Source organism: Beta vulgaris, chromosome 2 (assembly GCF_026745355.1).
Source record: "Beta vulgaris subsp. vulgaris cultivar EL10 chromosome 2, EL10.2, whole genome shotgun sequence".
Taxonomy (NCBI): domain Eukaryota; kingdom Viridiplantae; phylum Streptophyta; class Magnoliopsida; order Caryophyllales; family Amaranthaceae; genus Beta; species Beta vulgaris.
The window spans coordinates 4,264,296-4,289,196 of record NC_079203.1 but is presented as its reverse complement, the minus strand read 5'-3'; the positions used below and the strand labels follow the sequence as shown (position 1 = coordinate 4,289,196).

General features: G+C 35.6%; 1 protein-coding gene across 2 annotated transcripts; it reads left to right on the top strand.

Moving 5' to 3' along the window:
• The first annotated feature begins 205 nt into the window (after positions 1–205).
• LOC104887156 (uncharacterized) lies at positions 206–23,081 on the top strand. 2 transcript variants are annotated; one of them, XM_048638200.2, is made up of 20 exons: positions 206–249; positions 418–1,184; positions 1,276–1,482; positions 3,481–3,542; positions 4,216–4,693; positions 6,334–6,534; positions 7,145–7,400; positions 9,102–9,342; positions 9,477–9,640; positions 9,737–10,324; positions 11,563–11,729; positions 13,089–13,305; positions 13,397–13,597; positions 17,435–17,551; positions 17,757–17,999; positions 20,066–20,246; positions 21,001–21,197; positions 21,870–22,021; positions 22,168–22,441; positions 22,598–23,081. In XM_048638200.2, exons 2-20 carry the CDS (start codon positions 421–423, stop codon positions 22,850–22,852), a joined length of 4,965 nt encoding a protein of 1,654 aa, XP_048494157.1. In that variant the 5' UTR covers positions 206–249; positions 418–420; the 3' UTR covers positions 22,853–23,081. The 2 variants fall into 2 exon arrangements, with proteins under 2 accessions (XP_048494157.1, XP_048494158.1); XM_048638201.2 differs by lacking the exons at positions 206–249; positions 3,481–3,542 and having other exon boundaries at positions 1,011–1,184.
• The last annotated feature ends 1,820 nt before the right edge of the window (positions 23,082–24,901 follow it).

Sequence of the window (24,901 nt, the reverse complement as noted above, 5' to 3'; positions counted from 1 at the left end):
CTGGCACGAGCCCGCCACTCCCGCCATTTACTCAAGCCCGTGGGCCGAGCCCGTAAACAGGCCCGATCCGGCCCATGTCCACCTCTAATTAAAACCCACTTTTAAATTCTTCAAGGAAAAAATTCTTCTATTTTGTAACTACAAATAGTGTTAAACAGTGTTAAAAGTAACTTAACTATTAGATATGTATCATGTCCCGAAAATACCCATCATATATCCAAAACTCCTACGGTCCTTTCCCTCCTCTAGGTAACTCCCTTTTCACAATGTCCCCCGTACTCAGTAATTTTTTTCATTTCCAATTTTCTGGGTTTTTAGTTTTAGAATTCTTCCTCTACAACCCACTAATCAATTAAATTCAGTATTTTTGGAACGTTATGTTTTATTGATTGAATTTGGCAAATTTATTCAAAGTAGGAGATGGGCAGGATTAAAAAGAAACCTCGGCGCTCTGTGGGAGTGTTTGAAAATGGAACCACTAGCAATTCTGCTGAAAATTCAGCTAAATTTGATGATGGTAATACTCAAAATACCCCCTTTTTTGTTGATATTGATAGGAGAAGTTGGGATTTAATGGAACATAGAGATATATCTGAAATTGTACTTAGTAATTTAAATTTAAGTTCAGAATTTTTTGGGTCTGAATTAAATGATGAATATTGTTTAAGGATTAGATTATGTAATGTTAATCAACATGTGGGTCGAATAAAGTTGGGGCGTTGGCCAATTTTATCATCTGAAAATATACATTTGGAATTTGTGAAAACTAGGGCAGGTGGTGAAATTGGTGATTTTGATGTGATTGTTAGTGGACAGTTTGATGGGAGTGATGATGGAGTTTCTGGGTTAGCTCATTTGGTTAGTTTGAAGTTTTTGACGTTGAGGCCAATTTTCGGGGTTAAATTATCTGAGGATGTTTCTTCACTTAGAATTAGGGTGGAGATGCTTCAGAGTGTGTTTGATGCTTGTGAATCACTTATAGATAGCACTAGGCAGGTATGGAAGAAGAGCATGATGAGTGTAATGGGTTGGCTTCGGCCTGAGTTGACAACGTCTGAGGCTCGGTATGGGGTCTGTTTATTGAGTGAAATGGAAAAGGATTCCGATTCAGAGGTTGATAATTGCAGCTTTGAAGGTTCAAAGTTCGACGTTGGTAGATTTTATGAAGCCATTAAGCGATCAAAGTGAGTGTGTATACGGATTTGTTTATGTATATGTGTTCTAATAGATGATTTACTTACCATTTTGAGCTTATTGCAATATGTTCGTGTGTAGAGATTGCCCGATGCTGGATGCTGATTTGCCTGATTTGCTCCCTGAGCTTAGACCATATCAGCTTCGGGCTGCTTATTGGATGGTACAAAGGGAGAAGTGTGCTTTGCAGGATTCGGCTGTGTGGGAACACAGTCTATCTTATTCTCCTTTGTCTGTGGCTGTGGATATTCTGGACTCTCGTTCAAAAGTGTTTTACAATCCATTTAGGTATGTCTTTGGACTTTTGCAATATGTTATCTGTAAATGCACCCCCCTCTCCCGAATGGAACTGCTGATTTAGTTCAGAGGATGAACAGAGAATGCCTTTTGTTTTAGATGATTATGAGTATAAAGTGGGATCACTGATTTACATCAATGTTTCGGCAACATCATCTTGTCCCCACCGATACCCTAAGCTAGGCTCCAGGAAAGTTCAAGATATATACCCCTTTCCCTGTTTTTTATAGTTGTATTTTAATGCATAATAAAAGATATTAATGGTCAAAGGTGTGTATTAGAGAGCCTTCAACCAGTGCCGGTTTCCTGTTCTTTCAAGAAATTGGTTATTGCTCCTTTACTAGTAAAAAATTAATCAAAGATAAAGAACTAATTAGAAAGGGGCAGATGTAGCCAAGTGGATCAAGGCAGTGGATTGTGAATCTCTATTCTATATGGGAAGAGGGGTAGGACACCAAAATATTAGAAACCCCATTTTACCCTCATTACCTCTCTATTCTAACTACTTACTTTAATTCAAAAATAAAAAATTTAAAAATAAAAAAGGAAACATCCTCATTAATTTAAAAAATAAAAAAAGTCATTACAGAAAGAAAACCATCAACAATTCAAATATCCCTAATTTATCAAATATAATTAACAATTAATTTAATTTTCTACATCCCCCCCAAAAAATAATATTCTACGTATTTCCGCATGCATCGCGTGCACATAAAAACTAGTCCACCATAAAACTAGCAAATGGACAATCCTTTGAGGGGTGGAGGGAGTATATTTGATTGCAGCGTGAAGGTACAATATGAAGTTTGAAAATTTATCAGGGGGTTACAAATATTTTTGAAAGGATATTTAATGTACTATTCATGAATACTATGATAATGTCCTCTTGAAAATATTCTTGGTGAGTTTGTAGGCATTATCTGTTGATTACTAGCTTTAAATTATATCCTCTTAAGACATTTGGATGACAATGAATATTAGGGGCGGCTCACCTAAGATGGATCAAATGTTTTGTACAGTGAAGAAGATATCTCTCTTACATGAAATAATAAAGGGCTAGATCAGACAAATGAATATAAATGTTGGATGTGTGTGTGTGTGGATTGTATGGAGCACTAGTTTTCAAGATTAAACCTTAGAAGGGGGATCTATAGACTTTTGGGAAGTTCAATTTTTTTTATGATGAGTAATGAAGAGTTAAATTAGAAAGACAACACGGGGGTTGGCATTCTGTCGCATGGGAAACCTACTTTCAAGGAATATGTTTTGGCATAATAAATGCAGCACTTGTCGCATGGGAAATCTTCTTATCAAGGAATATGTTTTCCACCCAAACAAACACACTCTAAGGACTCTAGCAGTAGAAATTGCAGATGAGATCGCAGATGGTTCTATACAAAAAACCATGAAAAACGAGTGAAAGATTATAATGACATTTCAAATTCAAAGCTGTCGCGAGCAAATTCTGTCTCATGGGATCATGATCTGGATCAAGTGGCATTCTGTCGCATGGGAAGCCTACTTTGATCTATAGAAATTTGTTGTTGTCCGAATCATTAATATATGTGTACTTTATTTGTTAATCTGTCCCAAATAGAGTGGTTCTTGACCAGGAACTTTTTTCCAGCTGAATAACACATCCTCATGCACGGACTAGCCGACAGATGCAATATCATCATTTTTATGTTTTCTTTCTTTCCATGATGTGTTAGTCATCTTGCCGGTTATCTTTTGTATTTGTCACAGTATTCTGTAGTTATATGTGGATTTCTAGAATCAATTTGCAGCAAGGCTGAATATGGGGTACAATTTAGGCTTGCAATAATCGAGTGTCTCTGTAGTCTGTACACATTATGTCTCTGTTTCTTTAGTTCACTAAATTAATTTATTCATCTTCTTCCTGAAAGAGTTGATATTTCTGCATTTCATCTTCTTCATCAGTCTTGACTTTGCTCTTATTCGTTCTCTTTTTCCCATTTCTTCTGCTAGTGGGAACGTTTCGTTGTCTCAAGAGATCCCCTCTTCATATGTCATCGGCGGTATTCTTGCTGGTAAGAGCCTTTGATTAACTTTTATCCTTGTTCATTGTAAAAGCCGGTACCACATCAGGGCAGTGTTGGTTCCAAGAGAGGTTGATATAGATGGAAGAATACTTTTGAGTTGGTATTTGGGAAAACGAATCATGTTTGCGCATATAAGAATACCATCTATATTTAGGTCCACGTTGATGATGTGATTGTGTAAACATTATAAAAAACAATTATCAATTTGCTTGAAGATGTGTTTTGTTATGTTGGTTTTTGTATATTCCTTCGTAAATTTGAGACATGCCTAGTTGTGTTCCTACATGTCAGAGATAACTAACTTTAGATCATATCCTCTTAAGAGACTTGGATGACAATGAATACTAGTACAGCAAGAGCACAAGGGCATTAGTTGCGCTGCTGAAATTGTGAAGCTGAGAAATCAGAAGATTTTGCCTACAAAGTACAAACTCACCAGGAAAATGTGAGGCACTCTATAATGAGGGCTCTGATAGTATAGACAATTATTTAACATTAAGAATCTTCTACAAAGATGGTATAGCTGCTCTTCTATTAGTTCATTAATTTTATGCTTATTGCGTTTTTCTAATGTAGACGACACAACAGTTCAAAGACACTAAAAGTGTAGACAATTCGAAGTTTGCATGGGTTTGATTTCTGTTGTCCGTATATATTGCAGATGAGATGGGTTTGGGGAAAACTGTTGAGCTTCTTGCATGTATATACGCTCATCCTAAGTCATCATCTGAATGTGGCAGTTCTTCTGTGAGTATATCAGATGGTACAGAGACAGAGAAAATCAGGCTTAAAAGACTGAAGAGAGAGCGGGTGGAATGCGTATGTGGTGCACTGAGTGAAAGTTACAAATATGAAGGATTGTGGGTTCAGTGTGATGTATGTGATGCATGGCAGCATGGAGATTGTGTTGGTTTTTCTCCTTCTAAAGGAAAAAGAAGGGCTAAGGAGGCTTCGAAGGAACATCACAACAATAACAAAAGGAAGAAAAATGATCCGGACGTTGTCATGAAGAATGATGAACATGTCTGTCAAATTTGCTCGCAGTTGATCCAAGCTACTAGGTCTCCTGTTGAGTCTGGAGCTACCCTTATTATATGTCCTGCTCCAATATTGCCTCAGTGGCATTCTGAAATACTTCGGTATGAACTATGGCTCTATTATTATAATCTTGCTTGTTTTTAGTGTATTTGTGTCCATTGAATCAAGCATTTGGAGTGATATGGATAAATGGATTAGACTAAACCGACACAACTAATGTAACACCAGTTGTTAAACTCAAGCAAAAGGCCTAACTCTAATCATAATCAAAACATACTTAAAGCAACAAAGTCAAATAAATGAATAAGATCTTCAAGCTTTTATCTATCATTCAATTTAATTTCATAAACTGATCTCATAAAGAAAACGTTATACTCCTAATGTCATATGTACAGGCATTACCTAGAATATCTTTAAGCTGGCCTGCTAGGTCTCCTAATTGCAATAGAGTACTCTCTATGATTAATTACATGTAAATCTTATTATTGAGGAACTGTTCTAATTACGTAAGAGTCCTAGAAAACATAAGGCTCACATTTATGGTAGAATAATCAAACAAAATAAAGTCCTAAAGCAGGTTTGTGAAACTAATAAGCCAATTACACTATTAGAACATGGTGGTGTACATGATTTATAGGTGGTACGAGTTACCAACTTACCAAATTGCTCCTTTCTGTTTCCTAATTTAGTCCAAGTAGGTAGTTTTAACTCCTAATCATGAGTATATTAGGATAACAAAATAAGCTGGATTTCCTTGGAGAACAAGCAGCTCTTCTTGCCAAAGCTATAGTAGCTCCCAAGATGTGTACATACTGTTTGCTGTTTCTCCTTTTCTTTCTCCCCAAATAATATGGTGCCAAAGATTCACTTTTAAGCCAATCATTGCCCATGATGACACTAATCTTGAGCTTAGCTGTAAAAAAGTTGATTGTTGCCGCTAAATTTTTTATTTGCACAAATAACCAAACTAACCAAATCCACTAACTTTTGCTGCCACAATAGTTGCAGAGAACAAAAACCCACTATATGTAATCATTCCCATATTACTAATGATCCCATTATCATTAGCCAAATTCTTCTTAACCCATAATTCTTTTCGCTCACCTTAATCAAAACCAAAAGTTAGTGATGACTTTTGAAAGCCCCACATCAGATTAATGGAGTTAAAACCGACAAACCAATAAGGTGCAAAACCGCCAACTTCAACTTTGAGAAGAAATCAAGAATTGATATCGTGGACCAAAGAACATATTCCTCGAGTTGAAATATGCATGGATCAAAACACTTGATTTCATGTCATGTACCACCTGGAGGGAGGCTGGGGATAGGCAAAGGAAGAGGAAGAGGAAGAGGAGGAAGGGTGTGATGGAGGAGAAGTAGAAAGAAGACTAGAAGAGGATGAGAAGGGGGGGAGATGGACAGACTGCAAAATTATGTCATGTTGAGGACTTGTGTGGCATAATGTCTAACATGCTCTTAGCCACGTGATCCATGTTTTGACCCGTTATAGATACTATTTCGTCATGTTGCCAACAATTCATCAAAATCTGGATTTCCTTCCTGCAAACTTAAGGATGTCTAGCAAATATCTGATGTCATATTTGTTGTTTGTTATTGTTGCTCACGTTTTGTTTTACATAACAACAATTTTGATACTAGTTTTTTGCATTCTACTCAAACTATATGTAGCTGAGCTTTCATTTGATGTTAGCTCGTTATTGATTGCTTATCTATCTTGCAGTCATACAAGACCAGGTTCCTTGAGAATTTGTATCTATGAAGGTGTGAGAGAAGTTTCTCTATTGAATTCCTCTGCAATGGATATCAACGAACTTGTCTCTGCTGACATTGTCTTGACGACATATGATGTACTGAGAGATGATCTGTCACATGATTCAGAGAGGCATGAAGGGGATCGCCGCTTAATGAGATACGGAAAAAGGTTTCTCTCATCCAACAATTTTTCTGTTAGTTTTTGCCAAGTTATATTTATTGTGAGTTGATGGTGCTTCTTATTGTATTTATTATGATATTGATATTTAAGGAACATGGTAAAAGCTGCGTGCATCTAATTTTTTCCATACCTTGTTTTGGTGGAAGCCTAGTAACCCGTGCCCAAGGTTCAGAAAAAACTTTTTATTTTAGAGCTCTTCTATTGTCCATTCCATTCAATATATATTTTTTTCTGCCAGTCATGGATATGCGCCCCCTTTCCTGCTTCATCATCTCTGCAGATGTTTGAAAAGTCAAGATAAGAGAAAAGTACTTTTTTTTGGAAGTAAAGGTTTGGATACAATGTTGGGTCAGGATCTTCACAATTTTCATTTGCATTTTCTTTTTCGGGGGAGGGGGGAGGAAATATGGTTACTTGTATGTCAGTGTGTCTCTCCTCTGCAATGCCATTGTCAGAGAAGAGGTTTTATGTTCTGTTGTGATGATGTGCACATATTTCTGTTGGTAAGACATTCGCTAGTCTATATCTGAGGTTGTATGTTGGGATATTATGATGTTTTGATGAGCAATTTACAGAAAATACGAACATATTGTTACAGGTATCCTGTGGTTCCAACCCTTCTGACCAGAGTCTTTTGGTGGAGAATTTGCTTAGATGAAGCTCAAATGGTGGAGAATAATGTTGCTGCCGCAGCAGAGATGGCCTCGCGTCTACATGCAAAACAGCGCTGGTGTGTTACAGGAACTCCTATCCAGAGGAAGTTGGATGATTTATATGGTCTTCTCAGATTCCTTAAAGCGGCTCCATTTGATGTGTTTAGGTGGTGGGCTGAAGTTATTCGAGAACCATATGAGGTAGGTGGTTAAGTATACTTCAAATTAGTTCAAATGTTACTGTGCTCTCTTTGGAAGATATTAGTGGGACCCTGGGTCATACCTTTTTTTGCTGGTTATATACGAACGAGTGGATGAGTGTGTGAGATTGGTAGATTGAGACTCTTAAATCCTATACCTTCATTCAGCTTCTGTTACTGCTAGAAGTAATTATGTTTCTACTTTCATGTTTTTATTTGTTTTCTTTATTAGCTTTGAATTACATCTTGCATATAATACAGGCATGCAATGTTTTTTACAATAGGTTATGTCTTGAATCTATCATTTAATAATATTCCAAAGGTATTGTGCACTAACTTGTAATTGACTTTATTGGTTCTCATTTATCCTTGTATTGCTGGATTGGCTTTGGGTTGTTTTTGTTGCATTCGTATCAAGTATTGTTCATAACAAATAACTAAATTGAAAATTTTGCTGAAGAATAAGACCTCATTTACCCCAAAAAGGAAAATTTTATCATCATTAGTGTATGATGAGATTGTTTATCCCTAAGCAAAAATAAAAAGAAAAGGAGTTTTGACAATTTCTTCTTGGTGCATCTTTATGAGTTTCCGTTAAAAATGCATCATTATCCTGATGCCTCCAAAGAGGCTTCCATGAGTTCCACCTAGGTCAGGTCTAAATATGCAGCCATATCCATACAACTTAAGAGTCTCTTTTAAGCTTTCACTTTTTTGCAAGAGGCTGTGTACAGTGGATCTTCAATCCAATATCATCTAACTTAATGCTTGACAAAATATAAGTATGATCTGTAAAGCTAGTTATGAATGCGATCGTTTCACAACCAAGTTTGGAAGTCTCAAAAGGGGAGGAGCTGTCTCAAGAGTTGCTTGAGCTTTTATTATTTATTTAAAAATACCCCCCCTCTCTTTGTTATCTACTAGCTTTATATGCACGCAATGCGTGCAATAACGTGTGATAACATATGAAGTAGAAAATAAAATTAATTGGTTAGAAAAAACTGTCTTTACATTTTGTTTTCTCAAAAAACTGATGTTCAGTTTAAATGTCCTACTTTCCCTCCTTTTTTCATTCAAATGAAACAGTTAGTATCCCCTATTACTTTTTCTTTTATTCCTTTTTCTATTTTTTGGTGTCCCCCATGTGTTGCCTTATATAATATATTTGAGGCATTTTAGCAAAAGAATATTCTCACAAGTCATTCTACGAATGTAACGTGAAATTTACCTTGTGTAAGAGCATAAGATGTTTTGATATTATGAATACAATATATAATGTCAATATATATTGCTAATGCTGTGTTAACTGAAGTTGACAAAATATTTACTTCCTCCGTTTCAAAATAGATGGTACATTGTTGACTAAAACGCTTGTCGAGGCACTACTTTGACTACTAATATCTTTAATTATGTATTAGAGTAAAGTATAAAATTTTGATTTTCTGAAAATATACATTAAGACAAATTCAACAACATATTACATTATAACATTTGATTTTACCTAATAGTAAATAATGCATGGTCAAACCTCATTCATGAATAGTGGAAAAGTCAACAATGTAGCATCTATTTTGAAACGGAGGAAGTATAACATTTGTAGAAGTGAACAGTGATCACTATACCATAAAAAATGAAGGGAATACACTCGTTCTGTTTTCGAAGACTCATTTGATGATGCTGACTTTGCACTTAACTTTTACAGCGGAAGGATGTAGCAGCTATGGCATTCACACATCAGTTATTCAGACAACTGATGTGGCGTTCCTCAAAGTCACACGTGGCAGATGAGCTTGAGCTTCCTCCACAGGAAGAACAAATCTCCTGGCTTTCTTTCTCTGCAGTTGAAGAACACTTCTACCAAAGGCAACATGAAACTTGTGTGGATTTTGCTCGCGAAATTCTTGTAAGGTTCAAAAGGGAGATTTTGAATAAAGATTGCTCAGGTTTGTAGAATCTTTTAGCCTGAATGATGAAGTGGCCTTTTTAAGAAGTCACCCATGATCCATCCCTATACTAGCAGAAAAAGGGAAGTGCAGTGGATTTCGTTGTAACTTGTAACATCTGTTCTTTCTTCCAGGAGCCTTGTCATCTGAATATGATCCTTTTATTACCCATTTGGAGGCTACGAAGTTGCTAAATTCACTTCTGAAGCTTCGTCAAGCATGCTGCCACCCTCAAGTGGGAGGATCTGGATTGCGTTCTCTCCAACGGTCCCCCATGACCATGGATGAAATATTATATGTAATTCTCACTTATAACATGTACTCTCGATTTATGATATTGGGATATATGATCTATCCCATTTAAAATTTGATCGAATCTTTACTAAATCTATAGGTTCTTATAAGTAAAACCAAGGTGGAGGGCGAGGAAGCATTAAGGAAAGTAATTTCTTCATTGAATGGGCTAGCGGGTATAGCAATCATCCGAGGCGAATTATCTAATGCTACATCATTGTATAATGAGGCATTAGCTTTAGCTGAAGAACATTCTGATGATTTCCGTCTGGACCCTTTGTTAAATCTTCATATAAATCACAATCTTTCTGAGATTCTCAAATCAGCCTCAAACATCTTGGAACAAGTATCATTTTGTGGGGGACAGCTAAATGAAATCCCTGAAGAGAAGTCTTCTGAAATGAGTGCCATCACTGCATGTCATGATCACATGAAGAATCAAAAAGTTACTGGAGATAATTACTTCGAGAGGGCTGTTATTACTGACAAAACCACTGACTTGAACTGCAATGTTTCGACAGATGTCTCAAAAGGTGGTAAATTATGTGATACAGAGCCCCATGCACCACTTGTCTCAAGTCTTGAAAGCTTGACTGATATATGTGAGGCTATAAGCCGGAAATACTTATCTGGATTCTATATAAGGTTGTCACAAGCTCAACAGGAGTTCCAGAAGTCATATATGCAGGTATAGCTTCTCTTAACTCTTTAATATGTCTTGTAAATCAGCTTGATTTCCCATAGTGACTATTTGCGAATAAGTACCACTCGCTACTGCATCTAAATCCTCAAATATAACATGGAAATGACCTCTCTCTTTGGTAAGCAAGGGTGATATTTCAATGTCAATGCAAATCTTCTAAATTGTTTATGTGGAAGTATTTTTGGCATAAAGTACCCATGTGTATCTACTGTCAACTTTCTGCATTATGTTGAGAATTGAGATGTGCATGCTCGTGTGTTCTGTATCATGAAATCAGTGGATAAGAATGGCTGGCCATTATGAATCTGTCTCTGGATTCACCAATTAAAATGATCATATTTTTGTCAAGGGACAATGATGCTGTTACCCGTCCTAAAATTCCTGATCTAGTGTTATGGAAGCGGTGCCTGCTAGCCTCACTGCTAAGAGTGCCAATTGGAAGAGGAAGCAGCAAATAACCATTGTAAATTGTAGTGCACATGCAGTGATTGTTCTGCCTCCTTCTATTGCTACCTATTGTGTTTGGCATATATTTGAATATGCCACCTTAAGACAGCAGTATCTTGGATTCATGTCCTATTTGAGGTATAATAAAATTTTGAAAAGCTTGGTGTGCCTACATAGCATATTTATTGATTCCTAATTTCTAAAAAATCACAAGTGGCATTGTTTGTTTTGTAGCATTATCTTAACCTCTTTTGTTTCCCACAACTTTTTCTTGCAAGTGCTCACAACACTTGCTCTCTTATTTCTTTTGGCTAATATCTCTCCCTTTTTTCTTTCGTGATGCCTGACATGTTTTATGTCCCTTGAGGGACTGGTTTCTTATTTTTCACTCTAGGCCCAGGCAAGATGATCTACTGCTCACTAATGCATCTGCACTGCTTCACATTAAATATGTAGTTTGCTTCTTGAAATGCTTTTAATTTCAATATCTCATAGATACTTTCACCAAGTATTTCGTCATGCACTTGATAAAGCATGTCGTCTAGCCGTTGTCTGGTCTCACTCTCTTTCTTTACATATTGAAGATTTTCAACTCATAGCAAATCAATTCATGATAAATATATAGTCCACTCTTGTTTAACTAACTTTTTTTGTTCTACTTCTACCCTCTTGGATGTTCCCTTTATCATGTTTTGTCATGTACCTGGTTGACCGCTAAATCTTGCCTTGTATCTTTTCTGAGTACTTAATCACCTTTATCATATTGCATTTTGAAGGTGTGCAGTTCTTTAAACGATAGAGAGAACAAAAACAGAGTCTGGTGGCTGGGAGCCCTCCAACAGATTGAACAGAATAAAGAAGCAGCTAACGAGTTGTCACAGAAGATTGAAAATGCAGTTTTAGCCAACCAAAACATTCCAAAAGCATCAAAAACATCGTCCTGGTTTGTTATAAATTCAGATTCTTTTCATTTAAATAATTGTTGGACTGAAACTTAGATGCCAAATTTGCTACTTTTTCTCATGATTGCTGATTTTGTGCTATTTAGTCTATTGAGGTCTTTATGTTCTCCAAAATTTGGTCACCTCCATTTTTGAGATAATCTTTATTTTTGTGAATTTAAGATCTCTAGCTTTTTGATTTTTTTTTTTTTGATTAGGAAATTAAGTCAGCCCAAGGGCTAACCCCTACAAGGCTACTAGCCTGTAGGAAACACCAGCACATTGGCTATGATGCTAAGGAAATACCCCAGCATAATATTGGGGGTAAGGATCGAACCCCTGACCTCAGGGGCCAAGGGGGAGCGCTCTACCACTTGAGCTAACTCCTATCCTTATCTCTAGCTTTTGGATGGTTCACATTAACCTAAGCTAAGCCATGTCAATTATGTACTAATATGATAGGCAATTTCTGCATCTGTAATGATCTGCATATGGTCTCTTTTTCTAGGTGCTCATTTTGTATGTGTTTAGCAGGCATGGCTATTGGCAAGAACTTATTGAATCCATTATTTGGGTCCATAATAAATTGGCAGATGCTAAGCCTTAAAATTGTACAAGGATGTGCTGTTGGAGTAACCCATGATGTTCTGGGTGGAATCGCCACCAGATGGGCGTTCTTCTTAGCAAGAATTATTGCACTAGGATTATGGTTAGGAGGATCTGAAAGGCATTATAGCATTAAGATTTCCAAGGTTTATCCAAGGCTTAGCTGAGGATCCCACTTCTCGTATTTCGAAGATGCTTGGCCCATTAAGAAGTACGATTGTTGATGTGATTAAGAGCTGTGCTTATTAACAGCATACTTGTCTTTCTGTTCTGTGATTTCTCAACTGATTTATCAATTTATTGGAGTGAAATCTTATTGAAATACTGCCTCCACCCCAATACAAAATTCCCATGAGCTTTTGGCAGAGTGATCAAGAACAAATGTTGAATACTGAATAAAAAAAATTGATAGCAGATAGCTGAGAGCAAAAGTACTAAGAGAAAGTGCTGAACTGGAGAGAGACTTAGGATTGATGTGACGGAGAGATGCGACTTTAAAGTGCTGAACTGGAAAGATTATTGTGGAACATCCTAAATGGAAAGTTAATATTCAGACAAAGGGAGTAGATGTTGAAAATGTTATCTAGCTCTTTTTTTTTTCTATTTCATGGTATTCCATAATAGGTAGCTGATAAATTTTAGCAATTGTGGTGAAATTTGTTTTGTGGGAAGGTTCATGAATTCCTGGTATTCTCTAAACTACTTACCTTATTGTCTTACCTATTAATTGTTCTTATTCTATTATTATGTTCCAGTTTTCAGAGTATAAATGCACTCAAGTATTCTATCCAAAGTGGTTTGGACTCACTGGAAGCTTCTCGAAGAAGGTTATTAGATCAGCTGCTGGAAGTTGATCAAACAATGGAAAAACCAAGAGATGAAGATGTTGAACGTGTACGATACTGTCCAAATTGCTATGTGAATGTGGATGGTCGTTTGTGTGTTCACTGTGAAATGGATGAGTTATTCCAGGTATGTGTTGATCTCTTGCTCAATCATGTGACAGGATGAGATTGCTGCTTGTGTCATGTTTCTTAGTTATTACTTATTTTTCATTTCTTAGGCTTACGAGGCTAGGCTCTTTCTCAGAAAAGGGAACAATGGAGGAGTTATCTCATGTGCTGAGGAGGCTGTAGATTTACAAAAAAAAAGATTGGAGAGGAATCATTTTTACTGGAATCTGGAACAAAAGTCAAAAAATCATGCATCAACTAGTGTAGAAATTGAAGGCAGAAGCAAAAGGGATTCTGGGAAAATGTTCATGGTAAGTTTTTCATTCGTTACATCCTCTTTTTTTATTGTTTTTTTTCTGTTTTAGGGGTGAAGAAGGGTAATCCGTGGATTGTGTTCCCGGGAGCACAATGAGAATTGTGCTCCCACAATGTAAAATAGAACATTTACGAAAACGAAACATTTTATTGTTGAATTAGAACATTACAAGAGTTCACTTACTAGAACGAACATTACAAGAGTTCACTTACGAGAACGAACATTAAACTATTGAAGTGGAACATTACCAGAATTCAATTACGAAAATGAACATTTTACTAGTTGGAGTGTAACATTACCATAATTCAGTTACTTAAATAGAACATTTGCTCATCAAATATAGGACATATTTTCACGGAAAATAGAACATATTTTTTGCTGAAAATAAGTGTAAAACGAACATTTATTGAAATAGAACATTTGCTCATTGAAAATAGAACAATCTTCACGGAAAATAGAACATACTTTTTGCTGAAAAATATTCTTAAAATGAACATTTGTTGAAATAGAACATTTGCTCGTTGAAAATAGAACAATTTTCCCGGGAAATATAACATATTTTTTCGCTGAAAATATGCCTAAAACGAACATTTGTTGAAATAGAATATCTTACTCATAAAAAATGGAACAAATTTACTGAGTGCACCATGTTTTCTTGGGAGCACAATAGAATTTTCAGAAGAAGGGAGGAGGGGGGGGGGGGGGGGTGGATTGTAATGCCTATTAACTGATTCTTGCCTTGTAATACACTACTCCTTTCTTTCTCAAATAAACGTCCTGTATTTCTTTTTTCTTTTGGAATCCACAAATAAACTTTTACCTTAATTGGGATTTTTACCCCATCCTCCCATGTGAAAGTGGCCCCCCCACTTGTTTTCTCTCACGCACTCTCTTTTTGTATCGGATGTGATGTGGGCGCGCCCTGAGGCCTCAGCTAACTCACTCTGTCTCTATCCCAATTCAAGTTTTTATTCCTTAATTTTATCCTATTTATCAAAAAGTCTATACGCCTCATTTCTTGAGGGAAAGTGGGAGAATACCAAGGAGCCTAGAGACAAAAAGTGAGGGACCACTTGTTTAAGCAATTGGGGGGGGGGGGTTGAGAATTAAGTAGGTGGAACAATTAAATAGGGTAAAGATATAATAAACAACAAGTTTTTTACCACCCTGAGCTATGTGTCATTTATTGTGACATTTCCTTTAAAGGAAAGTGTTTACTTTAAAAGAAACACAAGAAGTAGTAATTTGCTTGCCAAGCCTAACAGAAAGTTTGCTTAAGTCTACAGGGAATATCATATAAGACCGCTTTCATAATTTATGGTAAGACGAGGGTAACTTGTGCTAGGGTCACTTATAGTAGAATTGACCCCTTCAAGATACAATGTGACCCATTATCTAAAAGTAACCCTACCCTTTTAACGTATAGAGTGACCCTTTTAACTTATAAAGTGACTCTGTTACGAAAAATTTGAGGTGGTCTTACCATAACTATATTGTGAGGCAGTCTTATACCAGACTTACTATAAATTAGAAGGTGTAGCCCTTCATAGTTCAAAAAGGTTGCTACATGGCGCCTTCACTTGGTTAATGAGTTGGCAGATTGTGCTTTGTTATGTTATAACTTCAGAATTCATAGAAACAAATGAATGACATAAAGCATGTCAAGACTCAATACATTAAATTCTAAATTATAATGATTGATCTCTACCACTAGTCAATTCTGGACCAATGTCTTCTAAACTGAACAAATTTTAATTAAAATGTAATTCAAAGTTAAGGCACGATAAGAAAAAAAAAAAAGGGAGAGTAATAATGAACCTAAATTAAACTGCTTCCTTTTTTTTAACAAGTTGCAATGTTTTATATTATGGTCTCCAACGCCTATGTTACCTGGACTCGTCTAGGAGTGTCGGGTATGGGTACGGATTCGAGTGTCCAATACAACGTACAACACTTCAAGGGGGACTCTGTCCGAAATTTAGACACGGGTACGCAAACTTAATATTTTAATAATAAATTCAATAATTTAAATTACAAACTAAAAAAGATCTATTACTTTCACACTAAAAAGAGGAGAGAAGAAAAAGAAAGGGAGAGAGGAGAATATAATACTGATTGGCCAGCTTAAATATGTAGGGGCTGATGTTGAGTCCACGTGGCTAAACTCCCTTTTTTTTCTCTTTTTGTCTTTAAAAGTATGTAATATTTGAAAATAAAATAAAATATTGAAAGCTCCTTAGGTTGGCCCACGTTCTTTTATAATTAAATAGGCAAGTATTTTTATATGTAGTACTAGTTCACACACATGCACCTTATGTAGCTCCCATATATTTTAAACTAGTCTTCTTCCTCTTGACTTCGAGCCTTCAAATGTTCACCTTCTTTAACCTTTGTGCTTTGCAATTTCTTCATTCCTCTAACTATCAACAACCATAACAAATGGATGAAAACAACATCATTGGAATCGTCTCACTAGGGACGCAAAAAGCCCTAATATTACTCACCTATTTCTCATGAATCAACAACAAATTTTCAGATCTAACAACTAGGGTTTAGCGTTGACTGCCGTGTTCGACTGCAATTTGAAGGACCCGACTCGTATTTCATACTCGGTGTCGTGTCGTACCAACTCGGGTATTTGGCAAAAATTGCCGAGTTCGGATAATAGAGTCCAAACTCCAACGCGCAACTTTGACCATTTATATATTTACATTAATATAAATTATGTAAAGTTGATATTCTAAAAATTTGTATTGAGATGATTTTAGCAAGATCTCACATTATAATGTTTTTTATAAACACTACTCCCTTTGTTCTTTGGTGTTCCTAGTTGGAATCTTGATAGTATTTGGAATGACATAAAATCTTCTAACTTTTTCTCGATATATGTAAGAAAAAACATAGTCTTGTGGGTCTTGTTTGATTCATCTCAATTAGTACTTTGATAATACTTTTGTCATGAATACTTTCCTTTTATGTTTGTCCTAGTTTAGTTTGAACACTTCCATTTTTGGCATGGTCTTACTATTAATATATTATTCCTTTTACACTCATTTGCCCGACACACTACCTTTTATCAATAAAAAAGTTACCCAACTTTCTCTCATGTAATAAAAAAATAGCCCACCAACTCCTATCACATCTACTTTTAAAATAACATTTGATAACCACATTACAACTTATCACCTTAAATATATGTCCCAACGAGTGTTCAGATCAATAGGGAGTATTAAATTTTTATGACTTTTACAAATACGTAATTAGTAATTACAGATTTTTATAGTCAAAATGTGCATAAGCAAATGTGCAAGTCAAACTAGGAATATCAATAAGGAACAGAGGGAGTACCAGAGTAGTAAATTTTTGGTCAAGATTTAAAGTTTGGCCTCCAAAAAGAAATTGTTGCAACTATTATGAAACATATAAAGTCTTTTAGTTACTATGAAATGATATCCAATTTTAATTTCTAGGAATTTTTTCTTACTCTCTTAACTTGCTTCATCTTAAGCTTCAATTTAGGTCATTAGAGTCCTTTTCTCTCCTTGACTTGATTTCAAATCCATCCATTGCCACCCGAAAAAAATAAAATTAAATAAATTCCATGTATTGCACAGGACAGATAGCTATTTGATTTGTAATTTAGTGCTTTTATGTCCTAGAAGTATAAGATTCATATATTTTTGAGCCTTATTTATGCCTACAATGGTGCTCTGCTACATTTTAAGTCTGAGCTGTCATCCAGGATTTGCGATAATGGTATTGGTACAATGGACTGATTAAAATTAGTTATTTTGTTTCATTAAATTATTACTCTTAACAAACTTCTTTGTAGGATTCGAGATTCCCCTCCGAGCTGGAAATAATCCTCGGTGTTTTAAGGAGTTATTTTAAGGCACATTTAGGAACAGATGGTGTATCAGCAGCTAACAGACACCTGGTCCTTCTCGAGGTATGACCTGTAAAATGTCTTGAATTTTAGTTGCTTTGGTTAGTTTCCCTTTCTAAAGTCTCTTTATTGATATGATCAGTGACATTGTTATGTGGTATTCTTGATGTTATCCTCTGAGTTTCTCCAGCTGATGTTGATTATATAACTTGGTCCAGTTATTCTGTGTGATACTTACGCCATTGCAATTTCACATTTTTCTGTTTAGGGAATGAGGAAGGAATATGCTCATGCAAGATTGTTGGCTACTGCTCAAGCTCAGGTTCTTCGCGCATATGATGAAATTAAGATGGCAACTTCAAGATTACGCTTAAAAGATAATAATGATGATAATTCTATTGATGCTCTAAGCCTAGAAGAACTTGATGTTGCTAGCGTGGAGAATTCAAGTGAAAAATTTGTGTCATTGGCAGCATTAGCACGAATAAGAGGAAAACTTCGGTATTTGCAGGTACTAGTTTGATTTTGATAATGTTCTTTTTGGTTCCAAAGTTTGACTGCTTGAACTTGAGTGGTCAAATGTGATTAAGTAGATCACTCAATTTTGGGATTATTGATGTACATGCATCATGCATGGATGACTTTAGGAGTTCATCTAGTCTAATTGACATATTGATCTGTAGATTATTACTCTTTCCGTCTTTTATTAGTTTACCTACTTCTTTGGGCACACATTTATATAGTATCTGGGTCCTAAGGAGAAAGAGAGAGTATTAATTTATTGTGGGCCAAGAGAGAGAAGGATAGTGACAAATAGAAAAATGATGCTTTATGTAGAAAATAATATAAAACTAGTGGGTCCGTTCCAAAAACAGAAAAAAGGGAAGCGGGTAAACTAATAGAGACAACCCAAAAGGGTAAACTAATAAGAGACAAAGGGAGTAGTTATTAGTTGTAACTACTATATTGATGGGTTGAAGTGCTTGTGTTTTGATTATTAGACTTTTTTTCCTCTTATCTTTTTGTGATGATGGGCAAGTTTCCAACTGGAGTTTTGTCTATTTGCAAATTTGCTTGAAGAGGCCAAATGACATAGGCATAAAAAGCTTAAATTCTTGCTTGATGTGTTACATAATCTGAGATGAAGATAGAAAGCCGATGTTCAAGATATCTATGTTCTGGGTCCTCGTCCTGTTCCTCGAGTTTGGCACTTGTTTCCTTCTCCGCCACATCTCTTTGCAGGAAATTTTGAGCAGTGATAATCGAGAAGATCAGTAGGGGCACCTAAGAATAGATTGAACAGTGAACTCTTCCATTATCTGTTGCTGAGCAAATTACTGCTGATGTTTTATTGGTGTTGGACTATTGTATTGCTCCTCAAATGACTAGTGAGTTGCCTGAACTAACCTCCTGAAGGAAAAGAAAAAGAATAAATTGCCTATTTCCTCTTTCTATATGAATTTTTCTTATGATTTAAGGTTATAAAGGCTCCTAATCTTACGACTGCTGGTTATATACGCTACTGGCATTATTTCTTGGTGTTTTCTAGGTCAAATAGATTATTAGTGTGCCGTTTAAGAGGACATGATTGACTTACTCCAGTAATGCTCTTAGGAAATAAACATTCATATACGTGATGTTGATGCATCAAAACACATACATCGATGGTGATGCATCGAAACACATACATCCATGGTCATGCATAGGGGAAACCACATCGAAAATTTGTCGGGGTTTGTGTTTCACAACATATCAAAAGCTGATTCAGCAACTCAACAAGATTACAAGTAGCTATAGTAATTTAGCATGAGAACTTTGTGGATAATAATCTTGAACAACAAATGCTGAAATTACACTGTTGCAGATATATTACTGGTTTGCGTGAAGTCCAATATGGATCCTCTATGGTAATGCCTCTTCTACTAAAGAATGTTAAAAAAACGATAAAGAAGAGACCCTTAAATATAAGAGTGGTAAACTTTGAAAGAAGGTACTCGAGGCATAGTTCTATTGTTTTGACTTCTAGCACGCCACATCCAAGCTTTTTAGGTGAATTACTACATCTTTGTTTAATTATCTCAGATGTTTGCAATTAAAATATCCAACAATAACTAAGAGACCCATGCATTAATAGTGGAAATTTTTGGTGTTGATGATTGTCTCTTAAAAATATTTCGGGTTTAGGCACGAAGCATTGGAGCAGCTTAGAGCTTACTTTCAATTTCCGATTACAATGATTCGGTTGCAGTGGAGATCCAATTGGTATTTCTCCTTAGGTTGTCAAATAAGGCTTAGAGACGTCTACTGTTCTTGGACGTGAAGTGCACTCTCCAGCAAAAGTATACCTAATTTGATGTTCTTTTTTATAGTAATGTTACTGGGTCTGTCACCGGACCTTGTAACATTAGAGATTTATATGGCCTTCGGTTGATTTTAAAAGTGGCTTATAGTTGGGCCTTTTTTGTCTTCACCTTTTTTAAGTGGCTTAAATTATAGTTGAACCTCTTATATGTTTAATTTTATTTTTGATTTCTTTTATTATTTTTATTTGATAAGAATTGAACCACTTTCTTCTAGGGACTGGTAATTTCTAAACAGAAAACAGAGTCAAATAACAAGGTAGCTGCTTCGCTAGATTCTCATCCTTCAGAGAATGCAAACAGTATCAAAGTGGGTGAAGAGATTTGTCCTGTATGTCAAGAAGCTCTTCAAAAACAAAAAATGGTGTTTCAATGTGGACATATAACCTGCTGCAAATGTAAGTCGCTCTAGCTAATTTTGCTGGGCAATCATGTTGCTTGAGAAGGCAACATCCATCAAAGCCTGGTTTTAGCTGACATTGGCAATTGCATTGATTATGGAAGCTGTCTCATGTCCACATTGTGTGAAGGGTTTAAATTTATTATCTTCTCTTACTAGCTGGCTCTTTTACTTACTGAACCATATAAAGGTGGTTCATGACTTAAAGGCTGTTATATGAAGAATTTGGGCAGCATGATATCTATTATAGGCCATTATCTAACTTGTGGAAAGCCATTTTGTGAACTTTGTGTTTATATCAAAATCAATGTGAGTTATTATAGGCCATCACGTTAAAGCATTGGCCATTGTCACTCTTAAATCTTAACTAGAGATATTATGTGTATATATACTAATTATAATTCAAATATAAAAAAACTTTAGTCTCATTGACGCAATTGGTGGAAGTCTGGTTGTGGCCTTTAATGATGGTCATGAGCAGTGTGCTAATGTTGAACTATTACAGTATTACTTGCTGACTAGAAAGTTAAAGTACATGATCAGTTCCCCCTGAAAGTTTCTTTGTGTATATTTTTTTTCTTACAATACTTGGTATCCAAATTTATTATTTGCCTCACATTCCCTAAGCTTTATCTTTCTTGCCCTATGTAGTTTCTAAGCTTGTTAAGAGAGTATCACTTTTCTAACTCCAAATTTTGGCTTCAATGCTTGGAAGTTTTGGATTTGCTTGTAATAGTATAATACCTTTGCAGGTTTACTTGCAATAACTGAGCGAAAGGCGGCTCTTAATGGCAAGGTGCAAGATAATTGGATTTTATGCCCGACTTGCCGACAACATTCTCATTTGAAGAGTATTGCCTTTGCTGATGATAGCCTGAATAAATCCTTGGTTGGAAGGAGTGAAAATGTTGAGGCTTCTGTGTTTGTCCAGGGATCCTATGGTACAAAGGTACTCACCTGCTATATTCGAAATTGAATTGCTAGAAGTTTGATGGTCCGCTACTTCTCTTCATTTTATTCCAAGTACCCTGTTGGATCCCCTACACCGCAAACACTTTGAGTCTTTGACACTTCATTTTGGGCCAAAAATTATGGAAATTTACATGCCAAGTTGGACCCTATCATGTCCGACACAAGTATTCAAGGCTTTGCTATTTCTATTGGTTGTATATGTTGGTACTTGCTGTCACACAGAAGCTGCCTATGCTTGTGGTTAATTTTCTTAGCTTGAGCTTCTTACATAAGCTATTGCTGAAAGCCTGAAAAATTTACTAAATTATGTAGTTGCTAATATTTTGTCTGCTCTTGTAGTGTGTTACTTCCTCCGTTTTTCTGAATTTGCATTTACCCCTTTGACTTCTGAAACTATTCACAGAATCAACTCCGACTATCTTGTATTATCTCCATGTAGAAAATATAGTCGTGTGATAACTAGTTAAATTTGTCTTAATATTTATTTTCATTTTTGTAGTTTATACTTGTATGCAATTAGAGATATTAATATTCAAAGTTGTGTGTCGGCAAACGTGCAAATTAGAAGTAGCAGAACCGTAGAATTTTTAAAAAGTTGAAGTATTTGTCAATATTGTTAGGCTCATGTTAATTCTTTTCCTTTTTAAAGATTGAAGCAATTACAAGAAGAATCCTGTCGATAAAGTCAAGTGACCCAAAGGCTAAAGTTCTTGTCTTCTCCAGTTGGAATGACGTCCTTGATGTGTTGGAGCATGCTTTTGCTGCTAATGAGATTAGTTATGTTCGTATGAAAGGAGGAAGGTAACTTGGCATTTCTAGACTGTTTGCTAAATATCTAGTACTCTCTAATCTCATCATCCCTTAATAATACGGCTCATTTCTAATTTAGGCTGTCCCTACATAATTCTTAGTGATACAACTAAATGATTTATCATTTGTAACCACAGAAAAAGTTCACAAGCTGCAATAACCATTTTTAAAGGAGAAAAGATTACAGAAAAGGGTGGTGGTAGCAAGATAAATGACCGACAAAAGCCGGAGTCTAAATTTATCCAAGTGTTACTCCTCTTAGTTCAACATGGAGCAAATGGTCTTAACCTCCTTGAAGCACAGCATGTCATTCTTGTCGAGCCCCTACTGAATCCAGCAGCTGAAGCGCAAGCAATCAGCAGAGTGCACCGAGTTGGGCAGACTCGTAGAACACTTGTTCATAGGTTCTTAGTATGTATTTACTGCCCTCTTCCTTTTTCCTATACTACATTATCAATTTTGTTTTTTGCATTTGTGTCCGTTTATGTAAATCCCATTTATTGTGCTTTACATATTTCATTTTGTTAAAACCTTTCAACTTTGTTTCTCTCTCCATTGGTTGAGCAGGTTAAGGATACAGTTGAAGAAAGCATATACAAATTGAATAAAAGTAGAGATGCCAGTTCTTATATCAGTGGGAATAAGAGGAATCAAGACCAACCAATTTTAACACTGAAAGACGTCGAGTCATTATTTTCAGTAGCAGCACCTCCTGCAGCAGCAGATAGTAATAATGAGCAAACCGGGAGTTTAACACATTTACCACCTTCGGTGGCTGCTGCCGTGGCTGCTGAGAGAAGGCTTGGCCAATCTAGAGTGTAAAATTTGCTTTACAGTGTTTGCTTTGGGTAAATTTAGTTTTCTCTCAAACTTTTAGTTGTAAAATGTAAGGGGTTCATTGATTTTTCAGGGTTCTTGCTATATCAGTGAAGTTCATTCTTTGTAGGAAGTTGTTAGACAGGTGCACACCGCACATAGCAACACTCTTTCTTTTTCAGAACAGAAGAATTTACTTTGTAAATATCAGGATGTAGCATTTTCGTTGTACATAGAGGTACTAGTTTTCATTTTCGTTATTTCTTTTTTTCTTTCTTAAATTTTTTAAATAAATTTTTTTTTTGTTTTTTTTTTTTGAGGGGATATTTATATTTGATTTGGAGCTAAGAACTTTTACGGAGTTCATTTGGCTGCAAAAGGTCAATACAGAAATCTGCCTTTTTTTTTTTTTCTTCTAATGGTGCAACAAAAATTCTCTACACTACTGAATTGTAGATTGACTCCAAAGAGATTTCAAAAACATTGGACATTTATTATTAAAGCTAAAAACTGAAAATGACAAGTAATGTGAAGAATGGAAGATAAATGAAGTATAGTGGGGGAATTTTTTTTATACATCAGGGTGTACCATGTTCATGGTATATTCGAGGGTTTTTTTTTTGTTCATTATTCATTTGAAATCTCCAAAGAAGATAAATGAAGTATAGTGGGGGAATTTTTGTATTATACATTCGGGTGTATCATGCTCATGGTACATCAGAGGTTTTTTTTTTTTTTTTGCTCATTGCTCATTTGAAATCTCCAAAGAAAATATAATTTTATAATATGTAAGCTCCAATTGAGCAAATAAGTAAACAATAACTTGAATAGTACTAGGTGTATGATGAATGCACTCATATAGTCAATTTTTTTTTTTTTTCCTATTGATATGAAAATTACTTCAGGATTGAATTTGAGCTCTCAACCTCATAAGTGGGAGATGGGAATTCCACTATTGAGCTCCCTTCAAATAAATTCTCATGGATCGACAAAATTTGGTATTGTATAATAAAGTCTGCTCACATTTTAGGTCTACCAACAATATGGAATCAAATTTGCAACAAATGATGTTTTTAGGACTCGTTATATATTGTATGATAATATCAATCTTTTGTTTGAATTTTTTCCTTTAATAATGCAAAAGTGGGTTTAATTTCCAAAATATGTCCAAAAATAAAAAAAATTCCCTGCGTACCGTCCACGTAGGACGGCACGCGAGAATTTTTTTTTTTCTACTTCAACAAAACCACTACTTGAAGTAGCGGTTTACTAAATTTTTTTTTTCTACTTAGTGGCGCTGAGTGATATAAACCGCTACTTTAAGTAGCGCTGAGTGATATAAACCGCTACTTCAAGTAGCGGTTTATTAATGAAAAACGCTACTCCAACAACAACAACGACGGCCAAAACGGACGCTGAAATCAACGACGGCTTTAAGCCGTCGGTGCTATTTCACCGACTGTTTTTTGTCATTAGCGACGGCTTTTAGCCGTCGTTGATACGTATTTTCTTGTAGTGTTATCCCCAACTTCAGAGATTTTGCCCAGGTAAACCGCTACTCACAATAACGGTTTATATTTATAAACCGCTACTTGAGATAGCGGTTTATATTTTTAAAGCTACTTGAAATAGCGGTTTATGTGTATAAACCGCTACTGTGAGTAGCGGTTTACCTGGGCAAAACAAAAAAAAAAAAAGGTTTCTCGCGTGCCGTCCTACGTGGACGGTACGTAGGAAATTTTTTTTATTTTTGGGCATATTTTGGGAATTAAAACCCACTTTTGCATTATTCAAGGAAAAAAATCTCTTTTGTTTACATAACTTGAGATTATATATTACATTCAAGATTTGAAAAATGAATTAAATTTATACAATATCTTACCTTAAAATTGCATCTTCTTTTTTTCTTCTTCTAAATATCCAATAGATTAATGTTAGACAAACGAACACTTTTTTACGTACTTAAAATCATAACACTAACTTTACTCATTTATTTAACAACTAAACTCATATTGATCTATTTAAATAATGGCGCGTCAACGCGACTGAGCTTCT

Coding starts and splice junctions, on each gene's coding strand:
- LOC104887156 (XM_048638200.2), top strand. CDS start 421: ATGGGCAGGATTAAAAAGAAACCTCGGCGCTCTGTGGGAGTGTTTGAA. Junction 17,552..17,756: donor GACACCTGGTCCTTCTCGAG/GTATGACCTGTA, acceptor TTTTCTGTTTAG/GGAATGAGGAAGGAATATGC. Junction 22,022..22,167: donor GTTCGTATGAAAGGAGGAAG/GTAACTTGGCAT, acceptor TTGTAACCACAG/AAAAAGTTCACAAGCTGCAA.